General features: G+C 39.7%; 1 protein-coding gene across 1 annotated transcript in view; it reads left to right on the forward strand.

Annotated features, from left to right (window-relative positions):
- Positions 1 to 24095, forward strand: part of TTN (titin) — a 246273-nt gene that overhangs the window by 67427 nt on the left and 154751 nt on the right. Inside the window, 41 exon segments of the mRNA XM_009333163.1 lie at positions 3 to 262; positions 375 to 656; positions 1176 to 1454; positions 1580 to 1867; positions 2074 to 2352; positions 2454 to 2732; positions 2835 to 3113; positions 3216 to 3503; positions 3636 to 3923; positions 4814 to 5095; positions 5855 to 6133; positions 6252 to 6533; positions 6679 to 6957; positions 7080 to 7367; positions 7591 to 7869; positions 7974 to 8252; positions 8328 to 8617; positions 8703 to 8988; positions 9162 to 9449; positions 12182 to 12463; positions 12722 to 13000; positions 13111 to 13392; positions 13510 to 13788; positions 14278 to 14565; positions 14716 to 14994; positions 15086 to 15364; positions 15464 to 15742; positions 16271 to 16558; positions 16713 to 17000; positions 17510 to 17800; positions 18492 to 18779; positions 19782 to 19874; positions 19998 to 20280; positions 20544 to 20727; positions 21084 to 21173; positions 21256 to 21523; positions 21621 to 21881; positions 22485 to 22694; positions 22801 to 22878; positions 22993 to 23019; positions 23745 to 23792. Coding sequence (XP_009331438.1) covers positions 3 to 262; positions 375 to 656; positions 1176 to 1454; positions 1580 to 1867; positions 2074 to 2352; positions 2454 to 2732; positions 2835 to 3113; positions 3216 to 3503; positions 3636 to 3923; positions 4814 to 5095; positions 5855 to 6133; positions 6252 to 6533; positions 6679 to 6957; positions 7080 to 7367; positions 7591 to 7869; positions 7974 to 8252; positions 8328 to 8617; positions 8703 to 8988; positions 9162 to 9449; positions 12182 to 12463; positions 12722 to 13000; positions 13111 to 13392; positions 13510 to 13788; positions 14278 to 14565; positions 14716 to 14994; positions 15086 to 15364; positions 15464 to 15742; positions 16271 to 16558; positions 16713 to 17000; positions 17510 to 17800; positions 18492 to 18779; positions 19782 to 19874; positions 19998 to 20280; positions 20544 to 20727; positions 21084 to 21173; positions 21256 to 21523; positions 21621 to 21881; positions 22485 to 22694; positions 22801 to 22878; positions 22993 to 23019; positions 23745 to 23792 — 10298 coding nt within the window.

Raw genomic sequence — 24095 nt, forward strand, 5'->3', positions numbered from 1 at the left:
AGGAAGCCCTCTCCCGTAGACATGCTCAAAGGAACTGAGGTTAGCCTGGAATGTGAGATTTCAGGAACACCACCATTTGACGTTACCTGGTACAAAGACAGGAGACAAATCCGCAGTAGTAAGAAGTATAAGGTTACATCCAAGAACTACCATACAAGCGTTCGCATTCTTAATGTTGAAGCTGCAGATGTTGGTGAATATCAGTGCAAAGCACAGAACAATGTGGGAAGTGACACTTGTTTTTGCACTGTGAAGCTGAAAGGTAAAGTATTGGCACATATGTCTTCTGCAGTGCTCCCAATGGCACTGCATTGCTCTTCTTTACATAGGCACTGTGAGTGCCTACACACTGTAACTGCATATTTCTTCTTTAGAACCACCAAAATTCTTGACTAAAATAAACAGCATGACTGTTGTGGTTGGTGAACCAGTAGAGTTACAAGCAAGAGTGGAGGGCTCCCAGCCAATTTCTGTGCAGTGGCTTAAAGACAAAGAGGAAATTATTAGAGAAAGTGAAAACACGAAGATCACATTTATGGAAAATATCGCAACTTTACAACTTGTGCACACAGAGACAAGCAATGCTGGAAAATACATCTGTCAGATCAGAAACGATGCTGGAAGTCGCGAGTGCATGGCTACCTTAACTATTCTAGGTTGGTAAAACGCACAAGTTCATAAAAGATTTTTTTTTTTAAAGTTAAGGACTTGGTTATTTAGTGTCAGCTGTATGCTTTGCTTATGCTGCTGAGTTCAAAACAATCAAGACAGAGAATCCTTGTGTTCCCAACAAGCAGTAGTTAGGTTCCTTATTTCCAGTTGTCCAGGGATAGGGGTGAAAGGAAGCACAGGCCTCTACACTGTGATGGGATCCAGTTGACTGGATTTCTAAGTCATGCCTTCTGCTCATGCCTGCTTGGAGAGGGACAGACAGTTGCATTTCTCTCCTAGGAGTTTAAAAACATTTTTACTTCATTTTGGACAGCATCTGAAATCTCCAGTTTAGGGTAGAATAAAGCATGGAAAAAACAGAGCTGAAAAAATTCCCCAGACCAATAAACTGAGATATCCTTAGTATCAAATGTGTAAACCCATTTTTATAGTGCTATAATACTTATAGCTAGTATCAATCAAATCCTGTTTTCACCATACATGTTACCTGTCTCTCCTTCCAGAGCCTGCAGTCATTGTAGAGAAAGCAGAGCCAATGAGAGTTACTATAGGAGATGCCTGTACTTTGGAGTGCAAAGTGGCAGGCACACCAGAGCTTTCCACTGGGTGGTTCAAGGATGGCAAAGAGCTGACCAGCAGCCAAAAATACAGAATTACTTTCCTCAATAAAGTATCTACACTTAAAATTATGGATGCAGAAAAGGAAGATGGTGGATTGTACACTTTTGCAGTGCAGAATGACGTGGGGAAAAGCAGTTGCACAGCATCGGTTGATGTTTTAGGTTGGTTGGGTTGCTTGTCTTCTATCTTTTACAAAATCTTTCTTTTGGTCATGTTCTCTTTCCTTTCTTCCATTCCTTCCCTCCTTTTCTTTCTAACCAGGGATTTGTTATGTATTTTTATGCAGATCGAATCATTCCTCCTTCTTTCACAAGAAAACTAAAGGAAACCCCTTGTGTCCTGGGTTCCTCAGCATTGCTGGAATGCAAAGTGTCGGGTTCACCTCCTATTTCTGTTGCCTGGTTCCGAAATGGACTTAAGTTAGTCAATGGGGAAAAACATCAAATCTCCTTTTCAGATAACCTATGCATTTTAGAAGTGAATTCACTGAGTGACTCAGATACTGGAACTTACACCTGCAAGGCTACCAACATAGCTGGTTCAGATGAATGCAGTGCTGTATTGACCGTACAAGGTCAGTATATAATGGTCAGGAAGCTCTCTGAGCTATTCTTTCTTCTTTCTCGCTTGAAATTGCCTATGGTCTTTTGTAAATATACTTGAGGAAAATTATTGACTGGAAAATAAAGATTTTGTTCTTTATCTTCAGTAGGTGTGTGGAAATGCCAGGGTTATGCTGTAGCAACCTGTCTTATCTCTCTTTTTCTCTTGTGTGTTTAGAACCTCCTTCTTTTGAGAGGACACCAGAGCCTCTGGATGTCTTGCCAGGCACAAGCATCACTTTTACCTGTGTTATCAGAGGAACCCCTCCTTTTAAGGTGAACTGGTTTAGAGGGGCCAATGAGCTTGTGCCAGGGGACAAATGCAATATCTACTTGGAGGACTCCATTGTGGAGCTTGAGTTATTTGATGTAACTCCTCTCCAAAGCGGAGAGTACACTTGTCTAGTGACTAATGATGCTGGCAGGGCAAATTGTACAACACACCTTACAGTAAAAGGTTTGTAAATATTCCATCTCTCTATTTATCTTAAAATATTGTTTCCTTCCCTCCATTTGTCCTGCTGTGCTCAACATTTGTGACTTCTTACCCTTCATTAGAGCCGGCTGTCTTTGTGAAGAAACTGAGTGACCAGTATGTGGAGCCTGGCAAGCCCATCATCCTGGAGGGCACTTACACAGGCAGCCTGCCCATCTCTGTGATATGGAAGAAGAACGGCCACACCATCACTCAATCTCAGAAGTGTAGCATCACCACCACGGAGAAATCCTGCATCCTGGAAATACTTGACAGCACCAAAGAAGATGCAGGACAATACACTTGCCATGTTGAAAATGAGGCAGGAAGAGATGTTTGTGAGGCTGTAGTCTCTACCCTAGGTGTGTGCTCCCTTTGCTTCTTTTTCTTGCCTGTTTTTTCTGGTGTATGCTTTCCAAGGCCTGGCACTATAATGAGCCTATCTAATTGCTTCTCTTTTTTAGAACCTCCCTATTTTGTTACACACTTGGAACCTCTTGAGGTGTCAGTTGGGGATTATACAACGTTGCAATGCCGCGTTGCTGGAACACCAGAAATCACTGTGTCTTGGTACAAAGGTGATACAAAACTCAGGTCTACTCCTGAGTACAAAGTGTTCTTTAAAGACAACATTGCTACACTTATTTTCAACAAAGCCGGTAGCAACGACAGTGGAGAATATATCTGCAAGGCAGAAAACAGTGTAGGAACTGCATCTACAAAGGCTCTCTTAACAGTTCAAGGTGATGATTTTGTATTAGCTTGCTACAAATTCTTTTGCTCTTGCAAAACTATAAAAAAATTTCTTACTGGGGCATATTTATCCTTTACTTGCTTTCTTCTAGAGCGCAAACGACCACCTTCCTTTGCAAGAAAATTAAAGGACATCGAGCACCCTGTTGGTTTACCCCTTAAATTTATGTGTCGGCTCAATGGCTCAGAACCCATCAGTGTGACTTGGCATAAGGATGGTGTGCTGCTAAGCGATGACCACAATGTGCACACATCCTTTGTAGATAATGTTGCAGTGCTGCAACTGGTGCGAACTGAGATGAATCATACCGGGCAGTACTCCTGCACAGCCACCAATGCTGTGGGCACTGCCACCTCAAGTGCTAGGCTCACAGTGGCAGGTGTGTTGGCTTACAAAACTTTTGCCTGGATCACAGGATCCCCCTTCCCATTTCATGCATGCAATGGTATCTGTGTGTTGGATTATTTTTTTCATGAGGTATGAGTATTACACTGTTTTCTCGTGTTTCTAGAACCCAAGCAAGCACCTGTCTTTGACACCAAACCAGAATCTATTGATGTGCCTTTTGGAGAAAGTGCTGACTTTGAATGCCATGTTACCGGAGCCCAGCCAATACACATCACCTGGTCCAAGGATGGTCGGGAAATCAGAACTGGAGGAAACTTCAATATTACATTTGTAGCCAACACAGCTCACCTTCGAGTGCTCAGAGTGGGTAAAGGAGACTCTGGCCAATATACTTGTCAAGCTAGTAATGAAGCTGGGAAAGACTTTTGCTCAGCCCAACTCAGTGTCAAAGGTATTAAGATTAAGTCACCTTCGTTTGTGTGTTTTCTTTTTCTTGGGCAAAGAGACCGCTTTGTTACTGAGTCTTATCTTGCACCCTTTCCAGTTTGGAAATATACAGAAAGTAGCTTTCTAGAAAGCGGATATATACAATGTGGAGACCTTCACCTATCACACTGCATGACAGTAGATAGGTGCCTGCAAAATCTCCAAGGGGAAAGGGTCCTCATGTGAAGCTGTTTGTATGGAGAGTTGCACTCACCCTGCTTTTTACTTTGTCATTAGTGATTACACTACAGTCACAGTGGTATTCACACATAGCAATTACTATATGGAAAACAGTGATGTGGTAAATACAACTACCTTGCATTTCTAGGCCAACATTGGTGACTTTCAAATTTGCTAAAGATTTCAATTGGAGTTCTGAATTGCTGATTAAATCTAGACTATGAATCACTTAAGTTCTTAATGCAGAAATATGCTTTAAAGATGTGTAAGTGAGTGAAACTATGCCTACCGTGTTTCTGCTGCTCCTGGGGGTGAAGGGCTTGTCAAATCTTTCATGCTGGCCTGGGGATATTTTCGCCCCTCAAAGGTAACAGCAAAATTTCCCTTTGGTGGAACAATCATCCTTCATGTGCTTTTTACGGCTCCAGCTGTCTGATGCAGCAGGCTCCAGAGTTAGCAGAACGTAGTTTTAATTGTTGTCTTTGCCTTCTTTTCTCCGTCTTGCGTCTTTCCTTGAGAGGAAACTCTGGTTGGGGACACAGCCAGCTGCTGTAACAAGTTTACTTTGTTGTGCCCCAATGCTCTTGTGCTCCCCATAACTCTTGCTCAGCACTGTAGATTTCACATGGCAAACAGGTATACTGTCACTCTCTACATACTTATTCTGTTCTGCAGAACCTCCCAAGTTCATCAAGAAGCCTGAAGCTTTGCGGTTCGTGAAGCAGGGGGACACAGTTCAACTTGAATGTAAAATCAGTGGCACAGCAGAGATCAGAACCATGTGGTACAAAAATGATCAGGCACTCCAGGCGAGCGACAAGCTCCACATGTCCTTTGTAGGCTCTGTGGCGATGCTAACCATCTTGGGTGCCAACACTGAAGATTCCGGTGATTACATATGTGAAGCCCATAACTCTGCTGGCACAGCCAGCTGCAGCACTTCAGTCGCAGTGAAAGGTTAGCAGCATGACTCCACACACCACCAGAATCCCTGGCTTCTGGGCCTGTTCCCAGCTGCACATCCCCCTGGACAGGGAGCTGCTGCTATGGCAGTTGGTGGCTGCTGGGGCAGTGTCCCTCCAGCTGGTCTCACATTCAAAAGCTGCTGTGTTTAAGCAGCAGAGACCAGGCAGGAAATAGTGGTGGGTGTTCAGCACTGTGCAGCCATTCCCTTGTCTCCCCATTTAAGTCAATTGCAAGGTGAATAAAGCAAGCTTGTCATGTCACAAGGGAAGCGTGGACTAGATGGAGCACCAGACATGGTGAGGGAGCTAAGCATGCTTTGCAGCCATCCCTCTGCCTCCTCTTTATACACAGTGATCCTGGCAGGAATGAAATTTAAGACGGAAGAGGAGGCTGTGTTGCTGAGCCTCTCTGATGGTAGCTTCCATGGCCGGAAAGAGGTGGGGAAAGCTGGAATGTGGTCCTGGAGAGAGGGGAGAGTGGCTTTTGGGGAAGGGCACTGAGCACTGACTCCAAACAGGTGCAGAAGTGCCACATTTTCTGCCCTTGGGACTCTGAGTGCTGGGATAGCTTGCTGGGAGATGCTGGGGGCTCAGCATTTTTTAGAGGTGAGGCCACATATTTGGAAGCTAAATATGGGTTTACAAGAATAAGTGTAGGCCCCCTTCCTGAACATGTTGCCTCCTGCTACCATCCAGAAAACCACTCAGGGAAGCGGGCTCTCACATTATGATGTGATTTTTTTTTTTATAGAACCACCTGTTTTTAGGAAGGTGCCGAGCCCTGTGGACACACTTAAAGGCTCAGATGTTATCCTCCAGTGTGAGATAGCAGGGACTCCACCCTTTGAGGTGGCTTGGTTCAAGGACCGGAGGCAGGTCAGGAGCAGCAAGAAGTTCAAGGTGACAGCAAAGCACTCCGTTGCCAGTCTTCATATTCTCCATCTGGAATCCCAAGATACTGGAGAATATCAATGCAAAGCTATGAATGAGGTGGGAAGCGACACTTGCACCTGCCCAGTGAAATTCAAAGGTTTGTATGCTAGAGGATCAACAGCATCACTGCCCTCTTTTCTTGATCTCCTGGCTGTCCCTCTTCCAAGCAGGCATGCATGATTAACCCTCTTCTGCCTCCTTGTTTTTGCCATCAGAACCCCCACGCTTTGCCAAGAAGCTGAGTGACACCGCAATCTTTGTTGGGGAGTCAACAGCCCTGCAGGCAGTGGTGGAAGGATCCCCACCAATTTCAGTTGTCTGGCTCAAGGACAAGGGTGAAGTTATTAGGGAGAGTGAAAATGTCCAAATGTGGTTTATGGACAACATTGCAACTCTTGAGATTGCCAGTGCAGAGGGAGCTGATGTTGGGAAGTACATCTGCCAGATCAAAAATGATGCTGGCGTGCGGGAGTGCTCTGCCTTTTTACAAGTCCTAGGTGGGTATAGCCTGCTTCACAGGTACTATATCTTACAGCTTGCACAATTGCCTCTACCAGCCTTTTTTTTCTGTTTATATCCTGTGCTCACTGGTTTGCGGGTAGATTTTGTGGTGATGCGCTGACCCCTCCCTTCCTATTTCAGAACCAGCAGTCATCTTAGAGAAGACCGAGCCAATCACAGTAATGGCTGGCAATCCTTTTACCTTGGAGTGCAAAGTAGGAGGAACACCTGAACTTATCAGCAAGTGGTACAAAGACGGCAGAGAACTAAGGAGCGACCGCAAATACCAAATTACCTTTTTCAACAATATATCCACTTTGAAAGTCTTTTCTGCAGACAGGGGAGACAGGGGCTTGTATACTTTTGAGGTGCACAATGAGGTGGGGGACAGCAGCTGCATTTCTTCAGTTGATGTTTCAGGTCAGCTCTATGTCTTTGTTGTTCACACTCATCTTTAAAGGAAGATTTTTTCTTCCCTCTTTCTTTTCCCCTGAAAAAAACCCAACATGTTTCTTCCTATTCTTCTGCCCTGTCCTACTTAGATCGTCTTGTTCCTCCTTCATTCTCAAGAAAACTAAAGGAAACAAATGGGGTGCTGGGGTCCTCAGTGCTTCTGGAGTGCAAAGTGTCTGGCACATCCCCTATATCTGTGGCCTGGTTTCAGGATGGGAATGAGATTGTTAGTGGAGAAAAATATGAAATCTCATTCTTGGATAACGTTTGTGCTTTGAAGTTGAATGCCCTAGATGTCACAGATACAGGGCCATATACCTGTGTGGCAGCCAATGTGGCTGGATCTGATGAATGCAGCACCTTCTTGACTGTACAAGGTCAGTGGAAGAATACTACAGCCCCTTCAACAAAATTCTTCTTCTCTCTTCTCTTCCTTCCCTCTGGTTTCCCATGGTTTCTTTTTCTTTTTTTTTTTCTTTTTTCTGTTTTCTCCCTCTTTCACTCCTTTTTTTTGACTCAAACCTGCTTCAGTTTTCCTCCCCCACAGAGACTGTCCTATTAACATCTTTCTCCCTCTTCACTTCTTTGCATGATCCTTAGAACCACCTTCTTTTGTGAAGACACCTGATCCCCAGGAAGTTTTGCCAGGATCAAGTGTGACATTTACCAGCTACATCAAGGGCAGTACTCCCTTCAAAGTGACCTGGTTCCGAGGCATCAGGGAGCTGGTGCCGGACAGCAACTGCTTCATCTCTCTGGACGAATCTGTGGCACAGCTGCAGCTGTACAACGTGGAGCCAGGCCACAGCGGGGACTATGCCTGTGTGGTCACAAATGATGCTGGCAGTGCCTCATGCACAACCCAACTCTTCGTGAAAGGTGTGTTTGTGTGTGTGCGTGTACGCACAGGTATCTCCCTTCATGCTCTGCCTGCAGCCCTGCCACATCTATCCCTCTCACTATTGATCTATGCCTCCCCACAGAGCCTGCAGTCTTTGTGAAGAAATTAAGTGATTTCAGTGTGGAGCAGGGGAAGTCCATTGTGCTGGAAAGCAGCTACATAGGCACCCCTCCCCTCTCTGTCACCTGGAGAAGAAATGGCATGCCTATTGCTCAGTCTCCGCGCTGCAGTGTTACAACTACTGACAAATCTGGCATTCTTGAAATCTTCAACAGCACCAAGAGTGATGAAGGCGAATACACCTGTGAGGTGGCAAATGAGGCGGGTGGGGATGTTTGCCACAGCCTTGTATCCATCTTAGGTACGCACCACCCCTGGTCCCCCTAAGGCACCCCAGTGATGCTCTGCCTCTGCTCACCATGCTCTTCTTCCCTAGAACCACCCTATTTTGTCACGCACCTGGACCGTGTGGAAGTGAAGGTTGGCAAGCCCTTGATCTTAAAATGCCAGATTGGTGGTGCACCAGAAATCAAGGTGTCCTGGTACAAAGATGACACCAAGCTCAGATCAACACAGGCTTACAAAATGCACTTCAAGAATAATGTGGCAACGCTGGCATTCTCCACCGTGGAGGACAGTGACATTGGAGAATATATCTGCAAAGCAGAAAATAGCGTTGGCTTCGCCACCTCCACAGCTTGAACTCTTTGCTGTCTACAGAAAGGGGTTCTTATTAATTTCAAAGTTAATTAATTCTAGATTGACAGGGTGGCTTCCTACTTATAGTGGTGATTATTATTGTTTTGCAGAGCGTCAAATTCCCCCTACATTCACCAGAAAACTGAAAGATATTCAGGAGGTGGTTGGTGCCCCAGTGACATTTGATTGCCGCATAAATGGCTCAGAGCCTATCCAGGTGTCTTGGTACAAGGATGGGGTTCTCTTAACCGACAGTGATAACATGCAATCAGCCTTCTTAAATAATGTTGCAACTCTGCAGATCTTGCAAACTAGTATGGCTTACTGTGGCCAGTATACTTGCTCAGCCCAAAATGCTCTGGGGACTGCATCTTCCAGCGCCAAACTTCTCCTCACAGGTTTGTAGCTCACACTTAAACAAAGATCTTTTGTATGTCTTTGCTCTTTTATTTCTTCACCCTTTTCCCCACTCTGCCCATTGTATGGTGGCCAGGGAGCATGGGCACGGCATGGTGAGGTCTGTGGTGAGGAGAGCTTGGTGGTGAGCTCTGCCATGTTTTCCTCTTTGCAGAACATCTACAACCTCCCTTCTTTGACATCAAGCCAGTATCTATCGATGTGGCGCTAGGGGAAAGTGCAAACTTTAAGTGCCACATGACTGGCTCTGCTCCCATGAGGATTACTTGGACCAGAGACAACAGAGAAATCCGCCCAGGTGGCAACTACAAGATGACACTGGTGGAAAACATGGCCAGCTTGACAGTCCTAAAAGTTGGTAAAGGAGATGCTGGACTCTACACATGTACTGCCAGCAACAGTGTTGGAAAGGACGCGTGTGCAGCTCAGCTGGCTGTACAAGGTATTGCTGTGAGCTTTAGTGTTCATGAGGCTTTTCTTTGCAAGGCAGACACCTCGAAAACAAAGCCCTGAATGCAGACGTGTCTGAGACTAACGACCTTTACAAGAGGCTACACTAAGTTGTCTTATTTCATTTAAATATTATTGTAATACTTAAAATACTTATTCATCTTTCTTCTGGTCTGGTACAGTGCATGATTTGTCTTATCAAAGGGATTCTTCCACTGAAATGTTAACTCTGACTTAGTACCCTGTTGCGCCTTTATGAATGGCCCTGTTGGCCAGCAAAATCTGTCTTCCTTAAAGTCTTTCTCCAGCAGTGACATTCACTAAGTTGTCCAGGGGAGGGAAAGGTAACTGAGAGAAATTCAGTTCACTTATGAGACTTAAATGTATTTTTACTGAGTGCACAGCTCCTGCAAATAGTTTTACTCTTTCAAAGACTGAAAACATTGAAAACTGCTGTTCTGGACAGCAAAATTGGAGCATCTGAGGGCAGACTTGGTGATAAATATCCATTCCACCAACACTTCGCTTCCCCACATAGTGTGTGGATCTTATACATTTCAATGATCTAAATTTATGACTGGATCAAACTGTCTTGGTACAAGTGACACTTGTGTAGTTTCCTCAATGTAGGTGGGAACATTGAGATATCCGGAACAGATATAAATAAATCCATTCTTATTGATTTTATAAAAGAACAAATGTAAAATACACTACCTAAATTATGCATGAGTTCAAATATCCCTGTTGGTTTAGTGCTTTCTTTTTTTTCCTCTCTGTATTAATTTGGGGGAAAAAAACAAAAACATTTGAAGAGTAAATACTATGACTTTTACTCTCTAAGACAAATAACACAAGAAGCGAACTACCGCTAGCAAAATTTTGTAATAATTGCTTGTCAAAATAATTTTATGTATCTAGAGTATATTCCATCCATAAGGATTTTTCTTGGTGGGTGTGGGAAGACTGTGGTAGACTGAATTACCTGTGGATTCAGTGGCAAGTAGGGATGCTGTTACTATGTAGCTTGACTTACAAAAAGCATTGAAAGATTGTAGCAAGAAATCTAACCTCTTTAAAAGATTTAAAGCTTGTTTCCACCAGAATCACAATTCTGTTTATTATTAATGATAACATTACTAATAGGTTTATTTGACCTGAGTTACCATTCATAAAATGATCCTGACTGACCTTATTTATTTTCTTACTCTTGAACTCTTTATTCATAAAATCCTGAAACTATTTTTTTTCCCCAGGATTATTATTTTCTTTTTTGATTCTGAACTTACACCGGCACTCACTTCAATCCTTTAGATTTTGTACAGTTTCCCCAGAGCTGTAAAATTAATGATGTCCATTGTTTGTCAGCCAGTTTCTATAGAACTTGGAAGGGCAAGCTCTTTGTGTGCATTGATTTGCATGTGTTTAATTTGAGCAGATGCTGTCTCACTTCTATGACACACAGCCTTTTGTTTGTAGAATTAAGATTTTTCGTTCAATTTATCTTGAAAATCTCCCAGTTTTTTATTAACTTTCCCACTTGAACATCTAATGTTCCCAATCTGTACTTTTAACAATTGCTTTAGGTTCTAGAAACTGCTTTACATTCTAAGTATATATCTTACTAACTTGTATATCCTCATTTTTGGAAAGGAATTGAATTAGAGTGTGACTACTCAGCAACTGTTAGTATGCAGATAGATAATCAACTCTTTGTCAAAGTGAAATCTGATAGTAAATCACTAAGATTCCAAGAGCCCTTGTGTTTACAAGCCATCACGTCTATTTTTAGAAACTCTAAGGAAGTTTTGTTACTAACAACATAGGATGTTCTGCAAATGACCTACAGGTTGAAGTAATCCACAGTAAAATAGATATTCTTCCTACACTTTACAGACAGATGCACAAAGAGGCACTTCATCCTGTTTTGCAGAGAGATTTGTTTGTTGTGCCCACATTACCACCTCTTGGTTTTACTAGTTATATCCTTGATCTATGAGCATTCAGTCTTGTGATTCTGAATCATCCGTATGGTATTTTTGATGAAAAGTGTCAAACCTCCACTCCTTTCTCTCCTTACAGAACAAAATATAACCATCCAGTTTACTTTTCAGGCACAGGACCTTTAATGCCAATTTCTGTAATACCAGCCATCTCATAATTCTTCCCAGCAAGATTATTTTGAACCTCTTTTGTTTGCTACCTAAGCTCCTTGACTTTTATTCCTTATATGCACCTTTATATTTGGCCTTGCAATAAATGTGTGAAGGGTTATAAGGCAGATACTATGACTATATCAATTGTTAATGACATATTAAGATATAAAGCAGTTGTTATAATGCTCAGCATAAATGCTCTTAATATTATTTCTTGGCTGAACAGTTTGGATTCTTGCATTTCCATCAGGCATTTTGATTACTTATGTATTGCAAGGGGATATTACTTAAAGAAAACCACACGTCAGCTGATCTGTACTGAATACATAGAAGGAGTAGAGTGGGACAATACAGTAAGGAGAAACTAAGTGAAATGCAGATAGAGATCTTGTTTGCTTCCTAATCTAGATTTTGGACCAACTTGAAATAATCTAAAAAAAATTTCATAGCAATTGCAAAATTAGAATATTTGCATAAGTCCCCAAAGTTTACATTTTCTGTTACATATTTTCCTGCTTATTCAAAGAATCAGTGCAGTTTAAAGCATCATCTCCCCTTTTTGGCTTTCCAGAACCACCAAGGTTTATTAAGAAACTAGACTCCTCAAGACTTGTGAAACAGCATGATTCCACTAAGTATGAATGCAAAATAGGTGGATCTCCAGAAATCAAAGTCACCTGGTACAAAGGTGAAACCGAGATCCATCCCAGTGAAAAATATAGAATGTCCTTTGTGGATTCGGTGGCAGTCATTGAAATGCACAACCTCAGTGTTGAAGACAGCAGTGATTACACTTGTGAAGCTAAGAATCCGGCGGGTAGTGCAAGCACCAGTACTTCACTGAAAGTAAAAGGTCAGAATCCCAGTTCTTTCCTTACCTTTCTATCTGTATGAGTCCTCCTTTGTGGAAAAGCTGTTAAATCCCACTTTCTTTAGTCTGAGAGGCCAAAACCTGTCTGAATAGAGGGCAAATCTCTCACCTGTTTGTTATGCTGTGGGAGATCTTTATTTATGGTTTGTCTTTGCTGTTCAGCATCAGCTGCTTGAATAGTCTATCCTCTTTAATCTCTTTTGCTCAAATAACACAAACTTTAACCCTTTTTTTTTTCAGCACCCCCCATTTTTACCAAGAAGCCCCACCCAGTCCAGACCTTGAAAGGGTCTGATATTCACCTGGAATGTGAGCTTCAGGGCACTCCTCCATTCCAGATTTCATGGTATAAAGACAAACGAGAAATTCGGAGCAGCAAGAAGTATAAGGTCATGTCCGAGAACTACCTAGCTAGTATTCATATTCTCAGTGTGGATATTGCAGATGTTGGTGATTATCACTGTAAAGCTGTAAATGATGTGGGAAGTGACTCCTGTATTGGCTCTGTAACACTAAGAGGTTTGTATAAAGATTGGCACCTTCATGGCATTTCATTATTCCTGTCATTCTCCTCCTACTTTTCCGCTCCTGGCGTGTTTTTTTACTGTTAAATATCTTCTTTTAAATAGCACCACCGACCTTTGTGAAGAAGCTGAGTGATCTCACTGTCGTAGTTGGGGAATCGATTGAACTGCAGGCTGCAGTAGAAGGATCACAACCCATTTCTGTTCTGTGGTTAAAAGACAAAGGGGAAATCATTAGAGAAAGTGACAATCTTTGGATCTCCTATTCAGAAAATATTGCAACTATGCAGATTGGAAATGCAGAACCATCCAATGCTGGGAAATACATTTGTCAGATAAAAAATGATGCTGGAGTTCAGGAATGCTTTGCCACGGTGAAAGTGCTAGGTTGGTAGCATGGGATAAAAAAGACAATGTGTTTTAAGATGCTTTAAAATTTCAGTTTTTATGATACTAATAACTGTTGCATTGTTGTTTTTAAAAATGTTATGACTCTCATTGCAGAACCTGCAGTCATTGTAGAGAAGCCAGGCCCAGTCAAAGTTACAGCTGGAGACTCTTGTACTCTGGAATGCACAGTAGACGGCACACCAGAGCTTACTGCTAGGTGGTTTAAGGATGGGAATGAACTGTCCACTGACCATAAATATAAAATCAGTTTCTTCAACAAAGTATCTGGGCTTAAGATCCTCAATGCAGGACTAGAAGACAGTGGAGAATATACTTTTGAGGTGAAAAACAGTGTTGGTAAAAGCAGCTGCACAGCTTCACTGCATGTTTCAGGTTAGTTGACTACTCTTTTTGAGTCACATCTGATCCTATAGTTCCTTTACAAAGCCTTCAGGTAGCAGACTTTCTCATGAATAGCAGCCTGAGAGATTCATTGCTTGTATAATCTTAGGAGTACTTGGCATGCCACTTTGACAGAAATCAAGAATAGATACCTGCCTAATCTCTGAGGGGCAGGAGTTGTTGTAAGGGCTTGATTTCTTCATCTTTAATCTACATGTCTTCTTGGACAGCTAGTGCAATATCGTTGCTTATTAAAAAGAACCGCAAAAATAAAAGGTGTCTCTCAAAAGGTGTGAATGAAAGCTCCAGCGTATCCTTAACCTTCAACTATCTGTTTTTCAATGACTTAGGTGTGTAAGAGCAGATTGCTAAAGCAGATATATCAAAAGAAAGTTAACTGATTTTATTATGCATGGGGAACTTCTTGCATTTTAAGCTCCTGTATGGTAACTTTTATTACTTTTTTTTAAACAAATGCAGATCGTATTATACCTCCTTCTTTCACAAGAAAACTGAAAGAAACATATGGTCAGCTGGGTTCTTCTGCTGTACTGGAGTGCAAAGTTTATGGGTCACCACCTATTCTGGTTTCCTGGTTTCATGATGGACAGGAGATTACCAGTGGAGACAAGTATCAGGCTACCCTTACAGACAATACCTGTTCTCTGAAAGTGAATGGACTTCAGGAATCTGATATGGGAACTTATTTATGCACAGCTACTAACGTAGCTGGGTCTGATGAATGCAGTGCATTTTTGAGTGTTAGAGGTCAGTATCAATAAGAAGCCAGAGTCAGAGGGCACAAATTTATTTTCAAGAAGACTTTATTCTTTGCTTTGTTACATATTTCTGATTACTATGCTCTTCATCAGAAATTCAAATTTACTTCTTCTCTGTCTGTTTTATTTGCATGCTTAGAACCACCATCTTTTGTGAAAAAACCTGAACCACTGAATGTTTTATCTGGGGCAAACGTAACCTTTACCAGTATCGTAAAAGGCTCCTCTCCATTGGAAGTTAAATGGTTTAGAGGTAGTGTTGAGCTAGTACCAGGACACAAATGCAGTATCACCTTGCAAGATTCAATTGCAGAACTGGAGCTGTTTGATGTACATCCGCTTCAAAGTGGAGACTACACCTGCCAGGTCTCTAATGAGGCAGGGAAGATTTCTTGCACAACACATCTTTTTGTCAAAGGTTTGTCCAGACTACTGTTTCTTACGCTTATGCTTCTAAAAATGATCTCTTGGCTTTATTTAATTTGTTGTCTTCCCATTGTTCGTTATAGAACCAGCCAAATTTGTGAAGAAGGTGAACGATTTAAGTGTAGAGAAAGGGAAAAATTTAATCTTGGAATGCACATATACGGGTACTCCACCAATTTCAGTGACGTGGAAGAAAAATGGAGTAAAAGTAACGCACTCTGAAAAGTATAGCATCACCACTACAGAAACATCTGCCATACTGGAAATCCTTGGTAGCAAACTAGAAGATCAGGGGCAATATTCTTGTCATATTGAAAATGATTCTGGACAAGATAATTGTCATGGTGCAATCACAATACTAGGTGCGTCCAAGCCACCATCACTTCATCAAGTGTTATTTGAACTATTAATGGTCATTGTACAATACCTTTTTATGCTAATGGCATGTGTTTGTTCTTCAGAACCACCTTACTTCATTACACCCTTGGAGCCAGTGCAGGTGACTGTTGGGGATTCTGCATCCTTACAGTGCCAGGTTGCTGGAACACCAGAAATGATTGTATCTTGGTACAAAGGCGATACAAAGCTGAGAGGAACAGCTACTGTGAAAATGCACTTTAAGAACCAAGTTGCCACTCTGGTTTTCAGCCAGGTAGACAGTAATGACAGTGGGGAGTATATCTGCAAAGTAGAAAATACTGTTGGGGAGGCTGCTTCATCATCTTTGCTGACAGTTCAAGGTGAATATTTCATTTTAAAAAAAAAGGAAAATGGCCTATTTTTCTTAACTATGCTTTGCTATTACGAATAACAGAGATTACCTTTTTCTTGTTAAACACTTTACTGTTTCTTGACATGTAAGATACCCTGTGGCACTGCCTACTATTAACAAAGGCCTACCAGTAAAGCTAGTAGAAATGTCTCTTACTGACCACAGCTCTTCTGTAGGGATACAAGCTTCTGCATCTTCCTCCCCCATTGAGGATGTTGCTTTGATTGTTTCCACCATTAGCAGTCCTGAGGGTTAAATAGGCTTACCGGGTGTAACTGAGGGCAGAATGGTTATATATTTTCCTGCAACCATATGCACAGTGTTCTTTTCACATCAGGTTCCAAATAAATGATATACTGAATAACATTTTTCATCAGAAGTTATGAGCAGAAATCCAGCATACTCTACAGTACATTAGGTAGTGATTATTGGTGAGTACAGCAATAGGTGCATATCTTCTGAAAGCCCTCACTGTACAATACCTGTTTTCTTACAGAGCGTAAACTTCCTCCTTCTTTTACACGAAGATTAAGAGATGTTCATGAAACTGTTGGCTTACCAGTTACATTTGATTGCGGCATTGCTGGTTCAGAACCTATTGAAGTATCTTGGTTTAAAGACGGTGTGCATGTAAAAGAGGACTACAATGTTCACACATCCTTCATAGATAATGTAGCAACTCTCCGGATTTTGAAGACAGATAGGAGCCTTACTGGGCAATATACATGCACAGCTACTAATGCGATTGGGACTGCTTCTTCTAGTGGCAGGCTTGTCCTTACAGGTTGGTAGGCTGTGAAATATTTAATAGAAGTATCTTAAAACTCACTTTTGCTTTATATATGGATTTAATATTGTACAAATAATATTTATTTCACAGAGGTTTTAAACAAATTGAGATTTTAAAGTGATGCTTTTTTATTTCTTTCACTCTTCAGAAGGGAAGACTCCTCCATTCTTTGACATCCCACTTACACCTGTGGATGGTATTATTGGAGAAAGTGCTGACTTTGAGTGTCACATTTCTGGAACACAGCCTATTAGAGTCACTTGGGCAAAAGATAACCAAGAGATTAGAACAGGAAGAAACTACCAGATCAGTTATGTAGACAACACAGCCCACTTGACCATCCTGAGAGTTGACAGGGGAGACTCTGGAAAATATACATGCTATGCTACCAATGAAGTTGGAAAGGACTCTTGCACAGCTCAAATGACTGTTAAAGGTACTGAATAGATAATACATTGTGTGTACATTTTTCTTCCTTTAGTTATGAAGGAAGTTAGCCTTATTGCTGCAAGATAAGTTTGAGAAAATCTTTTGAGATATGGCTTGAAAGCACCTATCTGGAGATACCCATGGATTCTCTTAAAGGAAATAGGAAGGGTCACTAACAACAATGGACGGAGAAATGAAAGAATATTTTCTTTGTCCTAGTTACTTTCTTGAGAACTGGACAGAAATCTTGGTTGTTTTTTTTTTTAAATGGCTTTTGACTTAAATCAATGTAAGAGGATTTTTTTTTCAAATAGGAAAATCAACTATGACAGTGATAGTAAGAGCAAGATACCTGCTGTTTATCTTGGCATACTTTCACTTAAAAAAATATATCCTACTAAAGGAGAGCAAATATCAATTCCCAAATGTTCAAATTTTTATTGAAACATTTTCTTTAGAACTTTTTATTTCAGGTTTGATTCATAGAATTTGAATAGTATGTTCTTTTTTTTACAGAACGAAAAACTCCACCTACTTTTACTAAGAAACTGTCTGAAGCAGTAGAAGAAACAGAAGGGAATGAACTTAAACTTGAGGGCCGTGTTTCTGGCTCTCAGCCTTTGACTGTTGCTTGGTATAAAAACAATCAGGAAGTTCATTCAAGCCCTCATTGTGAAATATCTTTCAAAAACAATACCTTACTTTTGCATATAAAGAGCACAGAGCAATCGGATGCTGGTTTATACACCTGTAAAGTGTCCAATGAAGCAGGAAGCATATTGTGTACATCTTCTGTTGTTATCAGAGGTTAGTTGAAGTCTTATTTTTCTTTGCTTCTTAGTTTTCTTTGTTGTATGTTAGCTGCAAATATACACCTTCTATCTTATGAGCTGGTTTTACTTACCTTAACAGCAGTAATTTGTCCTGAGATGGAGAAGATAAAACTGAGTTAAATCAAGGAATTCTTTTAATTTTGTGATTAAAATAAAACAATATTTTTCAGGGAGGGGCTTCTTTACTTTTTCACTATTTGCTATGACTGACTAAAGTGAACACTGAAATCTTTATGTGACATTTCTGTTGAATTTTGAATCATTCTCTTTTCATGGAATAACAGTTTTTCCGTGCAATTACGTTTAAGCTTGGGCAGCCTTGACAGTGTGTTATGGCAGCGTGGCACTTCATCATAATACTCTTGCAGGAGATTGCATATTTGTTTCTTTAAACTAAAGCAGTGCTTTAGTTCTTATACTATTTTTTGCCTGTGAATGTCCTTGCTGCATGAAGAAAAGATTTCTTGCATGTTTGCATAGAAAACGTACTCTCTTGATATTTATTCCATTTTCTAAAACTATGGTTGACATTCTTAGACTTCTGTTTATCCTCCTTCATTCCTTGCCATTGTCTTCTTAGGAATCACACGTATCTCTTTTTTCTCTTACATTCTTAATCATACTTTCCCTCCTTGAGTATTCACTCAAGCATTTTCATATTCCAGAACCTGAAAAGCCTCCAGTTTTTGACCAGCCTCTTCAACCGGCAGCAGCAGAGGAAGGTGATACCCTACAGCTCAGCTGCCACGTCCAAGGATCGCAGCCAATCCGGATTCAGTGGCTGAAGGCAGGGAGAGAAATAAGAGCTTCAGACAGATGCAACTTCAGCTTTGCTAATGGAGTAGCTCTTCTGGAACTTGCTGCAGTTACCAAATCTGATTCAGGAGAATACATATGCAAAGCTTCAAATGCAGCTGGCACTGATAGTTGCAAATCTAAAGTGACAGTTAAAGGTACAGTAATATAGAGAAAATCAAGGCATATGATGGAAATTTAAAACAAAATTCCACCCTGCTTTTTTTTCTGTGGAACAAAAATGTTAATAATCTAATAGCAAACAATCAGTATCTTTTAGTTCTTTGCAAAAATGTACAATCTGGGAAGACAGTGTATTTAACAATAATTTATATAAATAGCAACATAAACCGTGGGAGATGAGTGTCAAATCAATAGCATATTCTTACCAAAAAGGTTAAGAATTTAGTTTCTAAATCTAAACATGAAATTTAAGAAAACTGCAAGCTAAGTGAATGAAATTACTTGGACATGCATATTTTATGGAAAGGATGGGAACAGTGGTGTTTATTGAAGGAAAATACAAAAGGAATTTGATTGAGCATGTGGCCTTAGAGGCTAATTGCTTCAGGACTGTTACAACTAAGACATTTTGACCTTTTAGTTGAAAGTAAATATTGTATATGCATGAGTCTTTCCATTTAGGTCTTGTCTTACCATTTCATAAAAGACATAAGAGTTCAGTAATATGTATAAATAGTATCTTTTTCTCTACATGGGTAGCCACAAGGCTAAGAACTACACAGAAGAAAAAAAAGAATTTAACAGATCACCGATAAAAAAATGCAAGTAACTCTGAGGGTGAAATTTCCAGAAATAGACAGAAAAGAGAATACCTCACTAAAAACTTATCCATTTTAGAAAAGGACTTCTTATTTGCATATCCATCTATGAATTTCCATCCATGCAGAATATAAATGACCTGACTGAAGTTAATGAACAGCACAATATGGCCCACAGTGTTCAGTTTCATCTGGAAAGTAAAATACAAGTTAATTAAAACAATATGAAAGTATTCTGCATTTTTATTTCTTGCATATTATTTTGTTCCATCTCTGTAATTAATTCCTTTTTGACAATTCCTTTGGAAGCATCATCACGTGTGAACATAAACTATTACATGAAACCATCTGTTTTAATTGATTGACTCTGTTTTTTAGAAAAACCAGCAGCTGAACCAGCAGCTAAGAAAGCAGAAGTGGAAGGAAAACTTTATTTTGTGTCAGAGCCTCAGAGTATCAAAGTCATGGAAAGTAAGAACTCTTTTCAGAAAAAGTACATTGTCTTCTATTTGCCTATACCTTTTGTTTGAGATTAAGTCCTGCTGTCGTAGACAGCTGGAAAGACTTAGCTTCCTCATTTGCATCTTTCTGCAGAGACTATTGCAACATTTATTGCAAAAGTTGGAGGAGACCCAATTCCAAATGTTAAATGGATGAAGGGAAAATGGAGGCAACTCAACCAGGGAGGTCGCATTATAATCCAGCAGAGAGGAGATGAAGCCAAACTAGAAATAAAGGATGCAATAAAAACTGATTCTGGCATGTACAAATGTGTAGCTTTTAACCAACATGGTGAAATTGAGAGGAGTGTAAACCTACAAGTTGAAGAAAGAAAGAAAGAAGTTGTTGAAGGGGATCTTAGGGCAAAACTAAAAAGGTATATGGAATATTTTTATAGATTATTTTTCCATCAACACAAAAGAAACATTTTTTATTATATATCTCAGATCAAGATATAATTTTTTAATATTAATTAAATATGAATAACTGTACTAAAAATAGAAGCACCTGACTAGACTAGACTAGACTAAACTATAGGATTCCACTGCACAGGGCAGCTCTAAGCTGATTCATTTTTTCAGTGAACAACTTTCTAGGAATGAAGCTTGTATATTTAACTTATGTCATTGATTTGAATAGCACTCCAACAAAAAGGAAGGAAGAAGAGGAAGAGCAACCCATTGATATCTTGGAACTTCTCAAAAATGTAGATCCCAAAGAATATGAGAAATATGCTCGCATGTATGGAATTACAGATTTCCGTGGCCTCCTGCAAGCCTTTGAGTTACTAAAGCAAACTCAAGCAGAAGAAAGCCATAGATTGGTAAGATACAGCATGACTGCAGCATTGGCTTTGTTAGGAGTAACACAGTTCCTTTGAACAGACTTGGTGTCCACGCTGTGATGTTACTGTGTGTGCAGGAATTTCTGGTTCATCTTTAGATCTTTTACTGACAATTCTCAATTTCTTGCATGCTCAAACCCAAGAAGAAGGAATGGGCCTTCTGGCCAAGTATGTTCTGTCTTCGCAACTTGGCTACAATTTTTAAGATGGGAAGATACACTAGTCACAGTACAGTTACAGAAAATTTGATGTAGGAACTAATTCTATGTTGGATAAACATGACAGCTTGACATTTAGTATCCTTTAATCTTTGAGTATATTCCGCCTTTTTACAGGAAATTGAGCTTACAGAAAAAGCTCGAAGGGAAGATCAGGAGTTTGATGAACTTGTAGCTTTTATTCAGCAACGACTCTCACAAACAGAGGTAACATATATTTGGACTGATTTGTGAAATATTCAGACCCATAACAGGGAACTTGAAATTAATTTAAACTAATGTTTTTCAGCCTATTACTCTGATCAGAGACATTGAAAATCAGATGGTTTTAACAGATGAGGATGCTATCTTTGAATGTGAGATTAAAATTAACTATCCAGAAATTAAACTTTCATGGTACAAGGGAACCCAGAAACTGGACTCCAATGACAAATATGAAATTAGAATTGAAGGTGATCGCCACATACTGAGAATCAGGAACTGCCAACTTGAAGACCAGGGAAATTTCAGAATAGTGTGTGGACCACACATTGCTAGTGCTAGGCTAACTGTGATTGGTAAGTGTATTTTTGAAATATGTACTTGAATTAATTTACACTTTAATTATTCCACTGTCTGATGTCTGCTAAAATGTATGTTTTAACATGCTAATAGAACCTGCAGTTGAACGGCATCTTCATGATACTACTTTCAAGGAAGGAAACATATGCACGCTGTCTTGTCAGTTCTCTATCCCAAATGCCAAGTCTCAGTGGTATAGAAATGGGAGACCCATTAAGATAGGAGGGAGATATTCAACTCAAGTCTCTGACAAAGTACACAAACTCATCATCAAGGATGTTAGAACAGAAGACCAGGGACAGTATACCTGCAAGCTTGACAATCTAGAAACAACTGCAGATCTGGCCATTGAAGGTTTGTAAACAGATATAGAATCTCTTTATTACAGTAGTGATAAACAGTTTCTGGATGTTCCACTAACAGAACAAATGAAAATAAAAGGAATTTCTTAAAGAGATATTCCCAAACTTGGAAATGGACTAAACAAGAAATTTTGCTGTCCTTTCTTTTTGAACAATATGTGACATACTTGTGTAAGTTAGTATTTTTAACTAAATCGTCATTACTAATGTCCGCTGGCCCTCAAACAATCTGAGTCATACTTACTTTTATTTTCTTTTTCTCTAATACTCTTATATTTTCCTTGGATTTCCTTTTTTTCTTAATTATTCTTTATCTTTAATTTCCTTAATGGTTTCTCTTGTATAATTTATCTACACAGCAATCTTGTTACAGTTGTACTCTTATGTCTTCTAATCTTCATTCTTATATAGAGAACTTCATAGAAGATGGAATCCCTTTTTCTTACTCTACTTTTTCAAGATCTATTGTTATTATCTCTTATTATAATTATATTTATATTGAAAACATTATTATGAAAACAATGAGAAGGAATTAGATAAGCTAAATGGCCTGGTGGTGCATAACAATTGATATATTTTTTGTTTCTAAAAACAGCGGAACCAATTCAGTTCACAAAGAGCATACAGAACATTGTAGTGAGTGAACACCAGTCGGCAACATTTGAGTGCGAGGTGTCTTTTGATGATGCAGTTGTGACATGGTATAAAGGCCCCACTGAACTGAGAGAGAGTCCCAAGTACAGCTTCAGAAGTGAAGGTCGCTGTCATTATATGACTATTCACAATGTTACTGCAGAAGATGAAGGTAAAAATGCATGGAATATTTGTGATGATGCTATTCTTTTATCTGATTTTGTTGTCTTTTTTTAATAACAAAGGTATATAAATATCAACCTTCTTGGCTATTGCAGGTGTATATTCTGTAATTGCTCGTCTTGAACCAAGAGGAGAAGCAAGAAGCACTGCAGAGCTCTATCTGGTAACCAAAGGTTAGCAAATTTGCTAAACAAATTTGTGATCATAGCCATCTGCAAATTTGTGAGTTTGAAACATGATTCTGGAAAAATAAGTAGTCCTAAAGGAAATCTAATATTCTTTTGCAGAAATCAAACTGGAGTTGAAGCCACCAGGTAAAGATCATGAGCAAGACTGGCACAAGACCATGTCTATACTCCGTCATAGATTTAGTACATTGCTCTGCTTTATTTTTTATTTTCAAATCCTTTTTTCCTGGTTATAGTAAGTTAAACCTACACCCTGAAAAAATATTCCTCATACATAGATACGAGGAACTATTTATTCTCATAAATAGTGGCAATGAATACTGTGATAACTTCAAAATCAGTTATATTAATGTAAATTAATTATAATTAATTATTAATAAATAATAAAATTTATTATTATTATTATTTTGTACAATGTGGGAAGCCACATTCTCTAAAACACAAAAGTTTATTTTTGTTTGAATGACTGAGGAATAGAACAATGAATAGGTACCAATGAATAGATTCGATGTCCTCTGCACAACTGAAAAAAAATAACTAAGGAGGCAAAATGGATAGCAATCATCTCCTTATGATATATAATCTCTTCTTTTCTGAATGTTCTTAAGAACCTACTCCAAAATGATGCAAGAATTATTTAGAAATAAAATGAAACAGTGTAGATTCTGGCCATGCTGAAAGATTAATGCAATTAGTTATCTATTGGTCAGCTAGCTTATTCTTGAGGAGCAAGCTACAATCCTTGTATGCTAGAACAGAAAGGTTAAAGCACCATGAACTACTGTTCTTGGGGACAGCATATTCAAATCTATTTTTTTTTATTAAGTCAATTAAACATTTTGATTTTCTAGATGTTCCTGATGCCAAGGTTGCAGTTCCACCTCAAAAACCAGCTGAAGGTAGGGTAACAAACCGTACTTATTCCATAGTGCTGTTTTATATCTGCACTGAAGCAGCAGGCCAGTGGGCACCTCAGAGAAAAATCTTAGACAGCTCAGTGATAAGATCTAGTTAATTGTCTATATACAAACATGATATGAGCAGGGCTTGGCTTGGATAGGCTTGTTTTCCTGTGTGGAAGGTGAAAACTATACACAGGTACTGGTAGGGACGAAGCCTTTTCTCTTAAAAAGAGTTTGTCCTTTCCGTCTTGTTTTCCTCTCAGTCTCTTGTTCATTCCACCTTCCTTTTATTTTCATTTT

Source organism: Pygoscelis adeliae, unplaced genomic scaffold, assembly GCF_000699105.1.
Source record: "Pygoscelis adeliae isolate BGI_AS28 unplaced genomic scaffold, ASM69910v1 Scaffold160, whole genome shotgun sequence".
Lineage (NCBI taxonomy): Eukaryota > Metazoa > Chordata > Aves > Sphenisciformes > Spheniscidae > Pygoscelis > Pygoscelis adeliae.